Source organism: Colossoma macropomum, unplaced genomic scaffold (genome assembly GCF_904425465.1).
Source record: "Colossoma macropomum unplaced genomic scaffold, Colossoma_macropomum, whole genome shotgun sequence".
Classification (NCBI taxonomy): domain Eukaryota; kingdom Metazoa; phylum Chordata; class Actinopteri; order Characiformes; family Serrasalmidae; genus Colossoma; species Colossoma macropomum.
Genome location: NW_023494792.1, coordinates 38,867,467 through 38,881,521, shown reverse-complemented (window position 1 = coordinate 38,881,521; position 14,055 = coordinate 38,867,467). Strand labels below are relative to the sequence as shown.

Genomic DNA, 14,055 nt, shown 5'->3' with positions numbered 1-14,055 from the left:
TGCGCCGTGACGCGATGCGTCGCCCGAGTGATCCCCCAATCCGTGTGTGTCCCTGCGTGTTCTGAGCTGGCTCGCGAATGCGTGTTAGTGTGTTCTGAGCCGAATCACCGATAATTCCGTGAAAAACTAGTTCCGTCGGAATGCGCTTTCCTGCATTAAAACAAGCGCGGTGAGCGTACAGATTTCTTCTCGTTTATTTAAGTACCGTTGCGTTGGTACTGTACAGAGCTAATATCAAGGTCCAGTTCGCGTGTTTTTAAGCTGAAGAATCTGCTCGCCTCCGGACAATCCACTACAAACAATAGACCACGGCCGAGCGTTTCCAGAGAGAAGCGAAGGGGGCATTTTTCCTGCTGGCGGAAGGACACGGCTTGAGAGGCAGCGTGTGGCTGCGCTCCGGCGGCAGGATTTTGGAATCGCAGCGCCACTGAAGCCTGAGCGAGGAAAGGAAGAATGGAGCGGAGAAAACCCGCGGCCGTTTTATAACAGTTATTCCGAAAATCTCTTGTCGTAAACCCACAAATAACTTATGTGCGAGGGGCACGACGGAGCGATGCGAGCCCCGCACTGAAAAAAAGCCCAAAAAGGAGCAGAGGAGAGAAAACGGGAGGAAAAGATGGGCGCCGTACTACGGAGTCTCTTTTTGTGTAGTTTCTGTTTGCAAATACGGGGTGAGTTTGGACCTACGTCGTCTTTCTTTTGGGAAAGCTGTTGGGAAACGGTGGTCCGAAACAGGGCTGTGTGTTTTTTCACTCACGGACAGCTCATGACCGAGCAGGGGTATCCTGCTGTTGGTTTAGTTCGTTTACAACAGTGTGGCTTTAGAAGTATTTCTATAGGATCCCGGTTATAACCAGAGCTCTTCACTCCAGCTAGCAGCAAACGCAGCTACAGCCACTAGCCTGTGTGCTGTGGTTTAGTGTGTTCGTGTAGCGCTAGCCAAGGTTACACTATGCTTGTTTTTCTTTCTTCCAGAGCTCAGAAACGTCGAGCCATTTGTCCTGTTACAAAGGATAAAACTCTGACAATGTTGTATTGTGTTTTCACAAAATAATAACGTGTTTTCCGTCACTTGTCTGCCCCTGGCTTCGGTAGCTAGTTAGCCGTCCTGCCTGTATTGTTGTAGCTAAACTGGTTGTTGTGCTGCTAACTTTGGCTAAAGCAGCTCGGTAATTTAAGACTGGATTGAATTTGAAAATATTGGTCGTTCTGAAATGGCGTTAAATGCATGTCAGTTGCTCTGTACATGTTTTTGTGCCTGTAATTTGAGAAGCAAGTTTGTTGTGTTGAGGTTAAATCTGAGCTGGCATTCGCTAACGGTAAGGGTCAGTAGTTAAAACTCTGGCTCTTGCATTCAGTCATGGTTTGTGGATGGCGTGGCTTTCCCAAACTTGTCAGCTCCTTTTGTATTCAAATTAACACCATATTTAGTGTTGTGCTTATAGTTAACGTGCACTGGTTTCCAGTTTATGAGTTGACTGATCCTCATTATGTGATTGAGTTATTTTGTAGGGTTTTTAGGCCGTTTGCTTCAGTCCTCAAAATACACGTGTTTATGTCTATGGTTGTGAGATGTTTTGCTATTTGTTGTAGTTTCTGGAAAAGGGCTGTGTTACAGAGCTACATGATCACTGAATGATGGCAGTTATTCTTGATATTTTTGTTATAAATAGGCCAGGCATTCTTTAACTTGTCACTAATGCATTTGTTATGTTTGTAAACAATATTGCCATTAACCCTCCATCTTTTAAAAAACTCTTTTACATGTAAAACGCTTATAGTGTGCAAACGTAATAGTTTTGTTCTGTTCTCAGTTTATATGAGCAAGCAGTAGGCAGATCCTGGTTTTAAAGTGTTCAGTCCTCTCAATAGTGTCCCTTTTTGGAGAGGGCTCGTTCTTCTATAACACAAGTTCTCCAGTAAAAAGGATGGTGGAGAGGCCAGGTCACCTTCATGTGAACAGCTGACTGCCAGAACACTGAGAAAGGTTTACAAATGTGCAAACAGCACCTACAAAAAAGTTGATATTATCAAAAGCCAAATATTAAGTGTCCAAAAAATGCAGTTTTTCCTCTATTTACACTTGGCGAGTGAGTGAAGGGTGTTGGATGGACTTCAGTGAGCTGTCCCGGTGTTCTGCAAGTTTATAAATATTTGGAAAAGGAAATTCCCCCTGTTAGAAAAAAAAGAGCCAGTCGAGGGCTGAGAGCTTGAGGTTGCCCTCGAAAGTTATCCACTGGTGCGCGGTGGTCGATGTGTCAAATTGGGGTTTGAGTCTGTGCCAAAACCCTGCAGAGGTAAGAGACACAGAGCTGAGGAAGTTCTGAGGTTAGTGTGCTTCAGTGCAGAGGCCTGGATAACAGTTGCAAATAAGCAGAACTCTTCTTCATTGCTTTCAGAACTCAGGAAAAGGCAGTAAATTAACCGTGAGTTCAGCCAATAATGGCTTTTTGCCAATGTAGTTTGGTCTTAAGTTCCTCTTATTGTTTGTTTGATGACTTAAAGACTGAGAAATATAGGACTTGTGTTGGCTCTAGAAGACTCCCATCTGTTTAGCTTACACTAGTTTTACTGGAGAAGGCAGCTGTGTCAATGGCAAGCTGGTTGATTATTGTTGCCTGCATAAGCTCTGAATTATGTTGGCACCTGAATATTGTGTGACTGTAAAATGACTTCATAACCGTTGATTAGATGGATGCCAACTGCATGGCGTTTAAGCTACCTTTTCAGAGTTTCTTTTGTGGTTGTAGTGATGTTCATCTGATTATCATGTTTTCATTTGGCCTTAATGCAGCTTAACACTAGATGGTAACACCGTTTGGGTGAGAAAGTGCATGTATTCAGTTTTCTGTTCCTGTGAAGACTTGCAGCCCTACCAAAGTACTGAACAGCAATTAAATGTGCAAATATTCGCTTGCTTGTAATATGTATGTTGTGATGTTCAACTTCGTAGTGACCTCATAATTCAGAGGATCCAGTGTCCTTCACTGGAAATGCTGCATAGGACAAATTGTGTTGGAACATTTTTTGTTTACCACAGTGTGAGATAAGAGTGATATTTAGAAAACACCATTCATTTTTCCCCGTAGAGCATGTTGGTAACTACAAGTGTCCCACGATCTCTGAGGTTTAAAATTTGTATGCATGTGACCAACTTTGATTTGCTGAGTCAAATATTTTGCTCAGTTTGTGCTAGTTAGAATGGAGTAGCTGAGAAATGGGCATCTAATAGTTAGGTAGCATGATTGATGTTGGATCATTGTTAGGGTGGGGCAATATTGATAAAATTTGAGTAGTGAAATTGTCCAAATATCATGATATTTTCCAAATAATCTGATAGGAGATGATATTCAAGTGAGTGCTAATAAAGTTAAATTGCTGTTAATAAAGTTAATGATACCATTCTTCCTTACAAGCATGCTCTGTGGTTAACAAAGGCCTAGTCCCTGACATGTTTTGACTAAGCTTTGTTGTTTGATTTTAAAATTAAGGAATGTTGCACAGCATTGTAAATGTTATCCAGGCTGGAAGCACATTTATAGAAAGCAAACATACTGTTTAGTTTTAAGGATTTTAAACTGTTTTTAAAAACTACTTGAAACATCAAGCAAACATGGTTGATTGGGTAGCGTGAGGAAAATGCACAAAACAGAATTTTTGGCAGCAAGGACACAGCTGTTTTAAGGGCCTCAAATAATGCTTATTATTCATAATAAACTTACCTGAAACTAAAAAGTCAAATCAGAATATAGAGTTAGAAATGACATCACATAGCCGTAATAATTGTGCCTTCTGATATGATAGTGCAATGATAGTTCAGCCCAGAACCACTCAAGACCGAAGTCACTTACATTCAGTTCCAGAATGTAATTTCAAAAGCTGTAACTGTAAAATCTGTATGACGAGACTAACCAAATGAAGAATGTTCATGAGCTATATGGTAGCGGCAGTGTGAGAAACTGCTAGCAGTAATTTCAGGCATGAAAAAATGTAGACATGATCTGATAGACAGTGGCTATTGGTCTTTCTGTGAATAAACAGCGCATGCTCAATGTGTGATCTCTTTTCTTTCAGCTGCACCACTTCTCCTGTACGCGAACCGGCGCGACCTGCGGCTGGTGGACGCGGCTCATGGGCGTGGGAATGCCACGGTGGTAGTGAGTGGCCTGGAGGATGCTGCGGCCGTGGATTTTATTTATGCCCAGGGTCTGATCTACTGGAGTGATGTAAGCGAGGAGGCCATCAAGCGCACGGTCTTCAATGGCTCTAGCCCCAGCGGCGACCAGACCATCGTGGTGTCCGGCTTGGCCTCCCCTGATGGGCTGGCTTGTGACTGGCTAGGGAAGAAGCTTTACTGGACGGACTCAGAAACCAACCGGATAGAAGTGGCAGAGCTTAATGGATCGTTTCGGAAAGTTTTGTTCTGGCAGGGCCTCGATCAGCCAAGAGCAATTGCTTTGGATCCAAGCAGAGGGTGAGTGAGCATTTTATGTAAAAATTCATGGTGGTGATTCAGCTGCATTGATTTTTGGAATGTTGTAGTTGATGATGATGATAATAATAATGTTACTCAGTAAAGTATGGGTTTATTTTCTAGATTCCACTACTGATTAAAATCTGTGTATTTTTACAATAATTTTGGATTGTACCAAAGTAAATAATAAAAGTATAAATAATAAAAAATAATCCATGATGAAATTTGAGATTTCATTACACATTGATTAGTTTCTTGAAGAATCGTAATTGAGTTGTAGTGATGTCAGAGGTTTATGATCCATGATGAGTAAGGAAAATATTTTGATGTCCCAGAAACAATAACAAAGGAGAAAAAGTATTGCAAGTGAATATTTGCATGCCTTTGGTACAGTTCTTAAGTCAGTCAGGCTGATCGGAACTGACTGTGTTTTGTTCAGCATGGCTGTGAGGCTACTCGATGAAGTTGAGTAAACAGATGTGGACACCCTTTTGCTTTGCTTGAAAATTGCAAGCTCAGCTGTGTACATCTTGTCTGTGTAACTCTGGATTCATTTGCCTTTGTATGACAGATTTTCTAATTTGACAGTTGAAATTACAAAGAATGAGCCTTTCTTGTCATCTTTTCACAAAGATATGACTGGCTCATATTCTGCAGTTAAAGAACAGGATGAAACTATGTGCAAAGATTATGTTTCCCTCAATAGTTGTCTTTTCTTTGCACCTCCATTGAGAGGAGAGACAGGAATATCCTCTTTTGTTGGTGTAGATTGAAATCAGCCACTAACTGTAGCCCAACAAAAGCCATTCACTGAGTTCCCCCCATGCCTCAGTCTCTCGCTGCCTCTGACTCATGCCCTGGAAATGACTTCTATCTCTATGATCTAAGAGTCGCACAGAGTGGTATTTAGCCTACCTTTCTCAGCTGCATGATAGAGCCCGGATGTACACCAGGGTTTACTTTTCTCAGCCAATTGAGTTAAGCTGCTTGAGTTGATCTTAATTTGAGATGATCCCTTGATACAAAATGAAGATGCTAAAGGTTTGGGTCATGAGTTTGACTAGTGACGGAACAGTCAGGTTGAAGTTGCTAGTCTTTAGTTTTTTCAATTTCATACTGGCCAAAATACATTCATATAGACAGAGGTGAGCTGATACTACTGGAACTAAGACTCTTTTATAACTGATTCTGTTCAGCTGCTTTATGAGTAAAATCCGAGGCATATGGCCAAAGAGGTGACGTTGAATTTGCATACAACTGAACTCCCAGTGGGATTAAGATGATTTTGCATCCTAATATGAAAACTGTGTCAGCCACACAGTGTTACTCATTCAAATATTAGATATTTGTGTTCCTTGCTATGCCAAGAATGTATTTAAAAGCTGTAATTTTTAGCTAGTGCTCTACTTAGAATTTCTATAAATCCAAACTGTGAGAACAATGCACACTGGCGCATTATGAGAATTTTAGCACTGCCCAACCCTTGTGGGTGCAGATGCCAGCCTCCTACAGTACTTAATTTTGGCCTTAGATATTGTTAGAAAAATGCTTGTTTTTGTCCTTTTTTTAACCAAGAATCTGTCTACCCACATCTGTTTATTTTTCCACAGTTTCTATTTATTCACTAAAGTGCCACATGTCTGGTCCGCTTCTGTTGAGTTTTCAGTGGCAAGGGTAGATGATTAACCCCAAGAAATTCTTAGTTCATTGGGGCAAATAAAGCTATAGTCTCCAGTATGTTGAAGATTTATTTATTGGTTTTTTACTGTTGGTTTGTTCTTTGGTTTACATTTGGCCTATATACTGCTATAGCCTGACGCTGTAAGAGTGAGTGACTAAACATAGAAAAATGTAGTTCATCTGAAGGTCTGATGCCATTTCATACTTTTACATATCACTTTTTACCAGTCCATTGTCATATTCAAAATGGCTGTTGTAATCTGAGAAGCAAATTTTTTTTTAACAATGTTTGGGTCCCTGCTGATGGCCCTCTGTTTCACCTAAAGATTCAGTTGGTGAATATTAGGTTAATAATACGTTGCAGGACAGTTGCTAAGATATAATTATTAAGTGTAGTGTAGTCACCACTAAATATTGGAGGCAGCAAAGTCACTACATTTTGATCAAAGATTAGGGGGAGACAAGAATTTTGTGTTTTGAATGATATGACGTTATGGATTGTGCTTAAAATGGCCATGAATTAACAAGGTAAAAATGTCCATTTTGATTTTAGGTTTACTTTAAGCTTGTTCTGACTGTTGTGTGTGATAATGTAAAGCATGGAATTGTGTAGCTTTTATTGATGAGGAAAGTGGTTTTATGTAGATGATTCGTATTTTGAACAATAGACCATATGTTTTTTTTCTTTCTTAAAGAAAAAAGAAAAAGTCTTATGGGTCAGTTTGAAGTTAAGAGAGTTCAAATCCTGTGTCCACATAGAGTTTTCTGGCAAACATCTGGCAGTGAAAAGTGTTTTTTCAAGTGTCAAATGGTTTTTGGATGACTCTCATAAAAGTGGCAGTGGTGATTCACCTGTGTCATGTGCTACGCTGAAGCTCTCATTACCTGTGGCAGACTGCTTGTAGGAACCAGATGAACATGGACGTAACCCGAGTGTGGCTTTTTTTTGCAGCAACAGGGCTGACAAAAGCCTGATGGGTAACTAAACACTGCTGTTGCTATTGGCTCTCTGTAACCTCCCCCAGCGTGCACACACATAAACAGAACCTGATCAAAAAGCTTCCCAGAACCTGCCTTTCAAAGCTGTGAACTGAAAACTATATAGTGTTCTGGTACTTGACCATTGCTGACTACCTGTCCATACTTTGGACAGATGAAACCAAATTGGCCCTGACTGTGGCTGAACAACAGAATCTGTTTGGCAGAATCTGTCTTCTTATCAGTATGCTTTCTTAAGTATTTTGTGTGTGTGTGTGTGTGTGTGTGTGTGTGTGTAATCATTCATCATTAAGTATCCCATAAACAGATAGATATGCATTTCCCTATGTTCTGAATGTATTTTTATATGCATGTAGACTAAACTTTTGCAAAAAAAATTGGTTTAGCCACAGCTTGTATTCTTATTCTTCTACCCTGAGTCTATCGACAAGCATCTTCTCAATTCTTTACTTGACATGTCAGTTCAAAGAGGAACGCCAGGTTTTAAATAATTATCATATGAAGTAGTCAATTTAACACACGTTCTCTACGTCCTGACGGTTTTCCCAGGATGAAAAGAATACGATTTAATATTCATGGTTTGTTATAGTAGTGGCAGCAATCAGATTCATATACAGATTGTATCTAGGCTGTTTGTGCGCTTCAAAATAAGCATCTTAAACAGGATGAGAGCAGGGAGTTCTCATTGATAAAACCATATACCCTCTGACATCACCAGACCCCGACGCGTCCACCCCGTCGCTTCTCTCTCCCCCATCTCCAAAGAGAGAAGTGCATTTGCATCTAAATCCATGCGGATGCAGATGAAAGGCCCTCCACCATTAATCTATTCATTAGCTTTATTTAAATCAAATCATTCTGTATCTGAGGGTGTGAAAGAGAATGCATTAAACACAGCCTATTACAGACCTCAGAGTTTTGCAGCTGAGAGGGTTGTGTCCTGTCGCTGGGATCGGAGTCCAAATCCTAATGATTCCATGACTTGCACTAGCACTGACCTATCCTGATTATCTCCCAGGTCAGTGTATTAAAAATTGGTTCTCACTGCTCTCCAGACCTATTACACAGATGCATATTATCCCTAAGCGTGCGTTACTCAGTTACTTTTCTAGTTTATTGTAATCTGAGATGTTCCCTGTCATTAGAAAGACACTGGTAATTCATATGGCTGATTTAAAGTTGGGCTGTTGGGTTTTTATGTTTGTCATATTAATTTTAGTAACTTACAATCCTTTCCTCCTTTATATTGGAATGTGTGGAATTTCTTTGAAGTGCTGGTTGTTTAGTTGAGGTATGAAAAGATATGAAAAGCCAACAGAAAACATGGAGCTATCAATGTAACATGATCTTTTGGTAAGTAGAGCCGGCAACGTCGTGGTCCAGTGTGTGTTTAGGCAACATAAGCCATATGCGACCACGATAGTCTAGCTTCGATTTTTGCTGCTCAATTTTGAAAAATAATCATTTGGAGTTTTAGCTCCATGCTGTAGGAAAGAAAAGGAATGTCTTCAGCATCCATTGTCTAGTGGGTTATGGAGAGATTACAAAACAAAGCCTGCAATAGACAGTGCAAGTGACATTTCCACAGCTTTGCCACTTCCATTCACAGTAAACTATTGATTAGTTATGGAATTGAATGATTTGATGATAATCTCTGTAATCATAAAAGTAAGCTCTTAACTGTAGTTGTTTCAGTGTAATCAGCTGTAATCTTAGTTGCACAGTCTGCTTGAAAGCGAAAGTTCTGTATCAACTTCTAGTTCATTTGCATGTGGTTCTGATTCAGAATGAAACAAAATGATATAGATTTATATCATAGGCTGCTTTTCTTTGTTTCTTCTCTAAAAATAAGGCAAATAATACAGATCACACTAACTAAAACAGGTTTCTCACCATGTCGAGTTTCTTCTGTGGATACCCTGTATGTTCTCTCTCGTACCATCAACTACCGGTCGTGCTGCCTGCTAGGCTCGGTTTTACATATCGCACAGGAGACAATGTTAAAATGAAACTTTTTTTTTTTATTTATTTAATTTTTACTTTTCGGACAGTTGCGCTTTGATACCAGCTCCTATGTTACACTGTACCATCTCAGCTAAGTACAAACAAGCTATGTAAAAGCACCTTTTAGCTTATTAGAGTGACCGTACAAGTGGATGGAATCTGGTTTATATGCTTGTGAAATTACGAATATAATGCTCCCCCCTCCCTAATTCCACTTTTGTTTCCCAAAACACCCCTTTTATTGGTAGCGTGGTCTTTACAAAGGTCCATTGTTGTCCTGCCAGCTGTTTTCAGTCATAGATTCAGTGGAGCTCTTTGCCATTTTAGATATGGGCTTGAATTGCACGTTTCTGTTTTTGCTGCGTGTCTAACTATGAAGGGCGAAAGCATCCTTTTTTCTGTAGTGTTTTACACTGCTGTGTCAGTTTTATTTGTATGTATGATGAGTACATTACTCCATTGTTTGTCTCATTTGATTCCTGCTTAGTAAATTCAATAAAATCTGATCAGTGTTCTAATCAGATTGTCACTCATACCCACTGTTGTGTACTAGTGCTGAGTGAGCTAAAACATATCATTGTGTGTACTCCCAGCCCCTGAACTGTCACTGCTTTTTTTTATTTTTTTTATTTTTTATTTTATTTTATCTATTTATTTATTTTTTGCATCGCTTGGGTGACTGGAGACAAAATGGGTCTCCACACACACACCTCTGCTCTATTTGTTGTTTTAAGTGTGGCAAGATGGCATGACTGTTAACAGCAGGATAATGCTTTCATTACCACACACACCAGTTTTACTTATCCTTTTACAGGATTCGTTACTATAAAACACCCCCTCCTCCTCCTCATCCACCTTCTCTTTTTTGTTTCTTCTTTATCCAAAGCCAGCCAGAGGGAGTGATTTGGAAGCCTTTATTTTCATCTTATAAGGCACTGGCACATATTTACTCAGCATAATAGCCAGCCTGTGCTGGCATCCTGCATTGGATATCGGCCTGCCTCCAAACACACTCCCCTAAAAATACTGAAAAAAGAATGATGTTGAGAAAGTGAGAGGGAGAATGAGAGGAGAAAGAGAGAGACAGAGCACTCCAGCAGGCAGTTGCTGTGTGGGCTGGGAGTGTGTGTGCGTGTTAATGGGTCTCAGCGGGTGTCTGGCTCATACGTGTGCCACCCGTTTGATCCTCCTCTGGAGGAGCCGGGCTGCAGCCTGGCCTCGCTGCATGGGACAGACTTTACTTACTCTTACCCACTTACTTGTGCGCGCACACACACACACATACACACACACACATATACACACACACACACACACACACACACACACACACACACACCTACTTACTCATGATGAGGCTTTTAACCCACACGCTCAGACACAAATGAGCAGATATGTAGTTACACTGACATCAAGGCTAAATGCCAGAGTACGCTGCCCCGACAAACACCATCATTCCAATGTTGGCAGGTATTTTAGAATGTTAATATTAAACCAACTGGATCAATGCGAGAGAACATTCTGGAACACTTCGAATGGAAAATATTGTGAATATATAGAATATTGTGAATGGAGGAGAGCGTTTCAGAACATGCACGAAAACATTCTGGAACAATGTGAATTGGGAAGGATGTGCTAGAAGAGTGTGAATGGAGGAGTGCATTCTAGAACCTGAATGAAGATGAGTGTTCTAGAACTGTGTCTGTTGGAGGGAACATTCTAGAACAGTGTGAATAGAGGAGTGCATTGGTGAACAGTATTAAAGGTGGAGTACTGTTGCGATGTTTACACCTAGAATAATTTCATTGGGAAGCAGAACCCTGGCTGAGTGGAACCACACACAATAAATAGTATTCCGTTTGCATAATTACTTTGGGTAGCTAGAGGAACACGATTGAGTTGTATTTGAAACATACTTCCTCTTCCTCAAATTCCGTTGTGAAAACTTGCCATCTGTCCAATTCATACAGTGGCCTGGAGAGCAAAGCTTGCTGATGTGAGATCTTAGAAAAAGAGAGCGTGTGGTTACCCTAAATCCAGTCTGGAACACATCATTGGACCAGGTTCAGCAGAAATGAATAATGCTTCAGGTACCAGATACGATGCACCTCTTGTGCACTGGGTGTCTTGCTTTTTTCCAGCTTGATGTTTATTGACTCGAGAGATTATGGGTCAGGTAATGCACTGCATGCAGAGGTTGTTTACATGGAAGTTGCAAATAGCACAGGTCAGGGAGAAAAGGTCAAAATGCCACTGAAGTTCACAGCAGAACCTGAACAGATGTTACATGTCAAGCAAACGTTGCCTCAACAGAAATGCATTGTTAAAGTTAGTGTTGTTTTTTTGCATTTTTAATGTTTAATCCTTCCGCCATTTGTGTTTTTTTTTTTTTGTTTGTTTTTTTTATATATATACTGTCTTTTATACTGAAAGGTTGAAGGAGAATTTAGCAAGGCCCAGTGACCACAGATATATCACTATAATGCTGAGGTGGTTGTAGCTCACAATACAAGTCCCCTGGAAAAATTCCACAGGAATATTGCAGAGGAAGAGGACTGTGTACTTGCATTTTAAAAGGCGTGTAATTGGCCAAAGTGGCTTTCTGTGCGACTGTGCTTGTAAACCCTCGTTCTCCTTTCCTTCTCCAGGACGGACTAGAATTCTGTTTTTGTTTTTGTTTTTGTTCTGGTTTCCAGTGTATTGTTTTCTGTTTTCTCGCGACATTTAGTTTTTGTTAGCCTTCATTTCGTTAGAGGCTTTTTATTATTAAGATTTTATTATTTCAAATATTTGTTTATGCATTGCGCAGATTTGTATGTAGTGATGTACATGAGACAATATCTGTCAGTATTTTGTGGGCCTTAAAGGAATAGCTCGGTGATGTTTGGTGTCCAAATTTTGCTTCTTCAGTTTAGCTCTGGAGCTGCAGTGGAACAAAATACAGAAGTCAGTAGTCACCCAGATTTTTTCCATTATAATACACCCCCAAAACTTCTCTCAACCATCTCAAACCACATCCAAGGCTTCAGTAAGGCGGCAGAGACTTGACGATGTGGTAAATTATTAGAATTTTACTGTGTAGCTGAATGCTGGGGACAGCAGGTGTTGTACGTGAACACAACTGGCAGTCGAATTTTGGCTCATCATTGTCATGTGGATGCTACGGATTATGATTGCGATTTGTTTTATTTTACAAATAACTGTTGATCTTGAATTTTTCACTTGAAGATAAAAAATATAAAGTATATTTAGATGTAGAAACAACAGTTGTTGGCATATGGACTCATCAGGTGTCCATATGCCTGTGCGATGTATGTGCACTCAAAGAGGAGCCAGATTTTGCAAACAAGCCTGATTTTGACACAACACCTTTGTTTGAAATGTTCAAACAGAGTTTTTGTCGTTCACAGTAGGTCATACTGTCCTAAAACCCATCGATGTTGTCTGCACACCTTCATCAAGACCTGGATGCAGGTTATTTTTAGGCATATGTTTACTAAAAAGACTTCAGTGACTGTTGACTTCTAGTGTTTGTCAGCCACGTTAGCCTCATAGCTGCAGTTTAAAACTAAAGAAGCAACATTTGGACACCAAACATGTCTTGGCCCATCAATTTTCGGGGTAAGTGGAAAATTGTGTATGTTTTCTCATCAAAAAAAAGTTTTGTGATTTGTGCATTAGTCATGGATCAGCATAGTGTTTACTGACTGAAAACCAAAAAACGTTTTACCATTTTCAATGACTTCTATATTACAGCAGTGTTGTTCACATTTTTTCTGTGCTCTGTTTGGTATAAGTATAAACTCTTTGGCAGTGTAACTGCAGGCTCCTGTATGTCTGTCTCTTTGTCTCTCTGTCTCTCCCTGTCTGAGGCTTGTGCTCCTCACACTAGAAGGAAATGGCTTCATGCCTACTTTGGGGAATCTCTCATGTTTCAATATCCCTGGCTCATTCATATTCTTGAAGCATTAACCGTGGTCTTGCGCTCTGCTCAGGGTACTTCCTTGAAAGTTTGTAGCAGAGGCTCGCGTGTGGTGAGTCATGTCCCGCATGGACACACACACTTATCAGCGATGTCTAGACTTGCCTTCAGTAGAGCAGAGATGTGGCAAAATGCCAAGCTCATGCGTAGAAGACTCGAGAATATGTAATAGATTGTCAGCTGCCACACATTACACTTCAGCAATGAGTTTGTGGCATTTTTTTCTCAGGTGTGTTCTTAGCTATGTTCAGTCAATTCTTGTCTTCTCTAGGTAGTAAAAAGTACTACCCCATTTCCTAATGTGCTAGGATACACACAGGCACACCCCACCCCCACCACAGCCCACCTTCACTGCACCCCACCAAGCCATTGGGCTGTATTTTCTCAGCTGTGTGATGAGTAGTGATGAATGAGGTGGCTTGCTCTGTGGCTCTGCTACAGAATTGTAGCAGAGAGTTCAGAGACTATTGTAGAATGCACTTTTTTTATATATTTGCCTGTGGAAGCTGGGGAAAAAAAATAGTTCTTTTGCTAATTTTGTACTCTTGACAAAGTTAGTGATCCAACTAAGCAGCTTTTACTATGCTTATGTTTGACTGCTTTTTATCTCAATTAACAACAAAATTATCTAACTCCAGAGAATGCACAGTTGACTTTAAAGGCTCTAAATTCTTCATTTTTGCTCTCTTTTTTTTATACCCAAGGTCCACTTATGTTTGGGTATGTACCGAAACAGGCATAATTTATTTTGCATGACCATTTTCTAACCTTTTTATCCCCAAGTTCTAAAATTCTGTCCTGTATTGTGCCTCATTCTTTTTATAACCTTATTATGCTTACACTTACAGCTTCAGCATGAATGGGTGGGGTTAAAGCACTGCAGACTGAAAAGGTGAATATATGTAAATGTGCTGGT

At 40.2% G+C, this 14,055-nt stretch overlaps 1 protein-coding gene across 2 annotated transcripts in view; it reads left to right on the top strand.

Moving 5' to 3' along the window:
• Window positions 1-414: 414 nt before the first annotated feature.
• The window catches only part of lrp6 (low density lipoprotein receptor-related protein 6), a 54,532-nt gene continuing 40,891 nt past the window's right edge, over window positions 415-14,055 (top strand). For both annotated transcript variants that reach the window (XM_036577121.1, XM_036577122.1), the window contains exons 1-2: window positions 415-671; window positions 4,075-4,474. In XM_036577121.1, coding sequence (XP_036433014.1) covers window positions 617-671; window positions 4,075-4,474 — 455 coding nt within the window. In that variant the 5' untranslated portion in view covers window positions 415-616. The remainder of the gene's footprint in view (window positions 672-4,074; window positions 4,475-14,055) is intronic.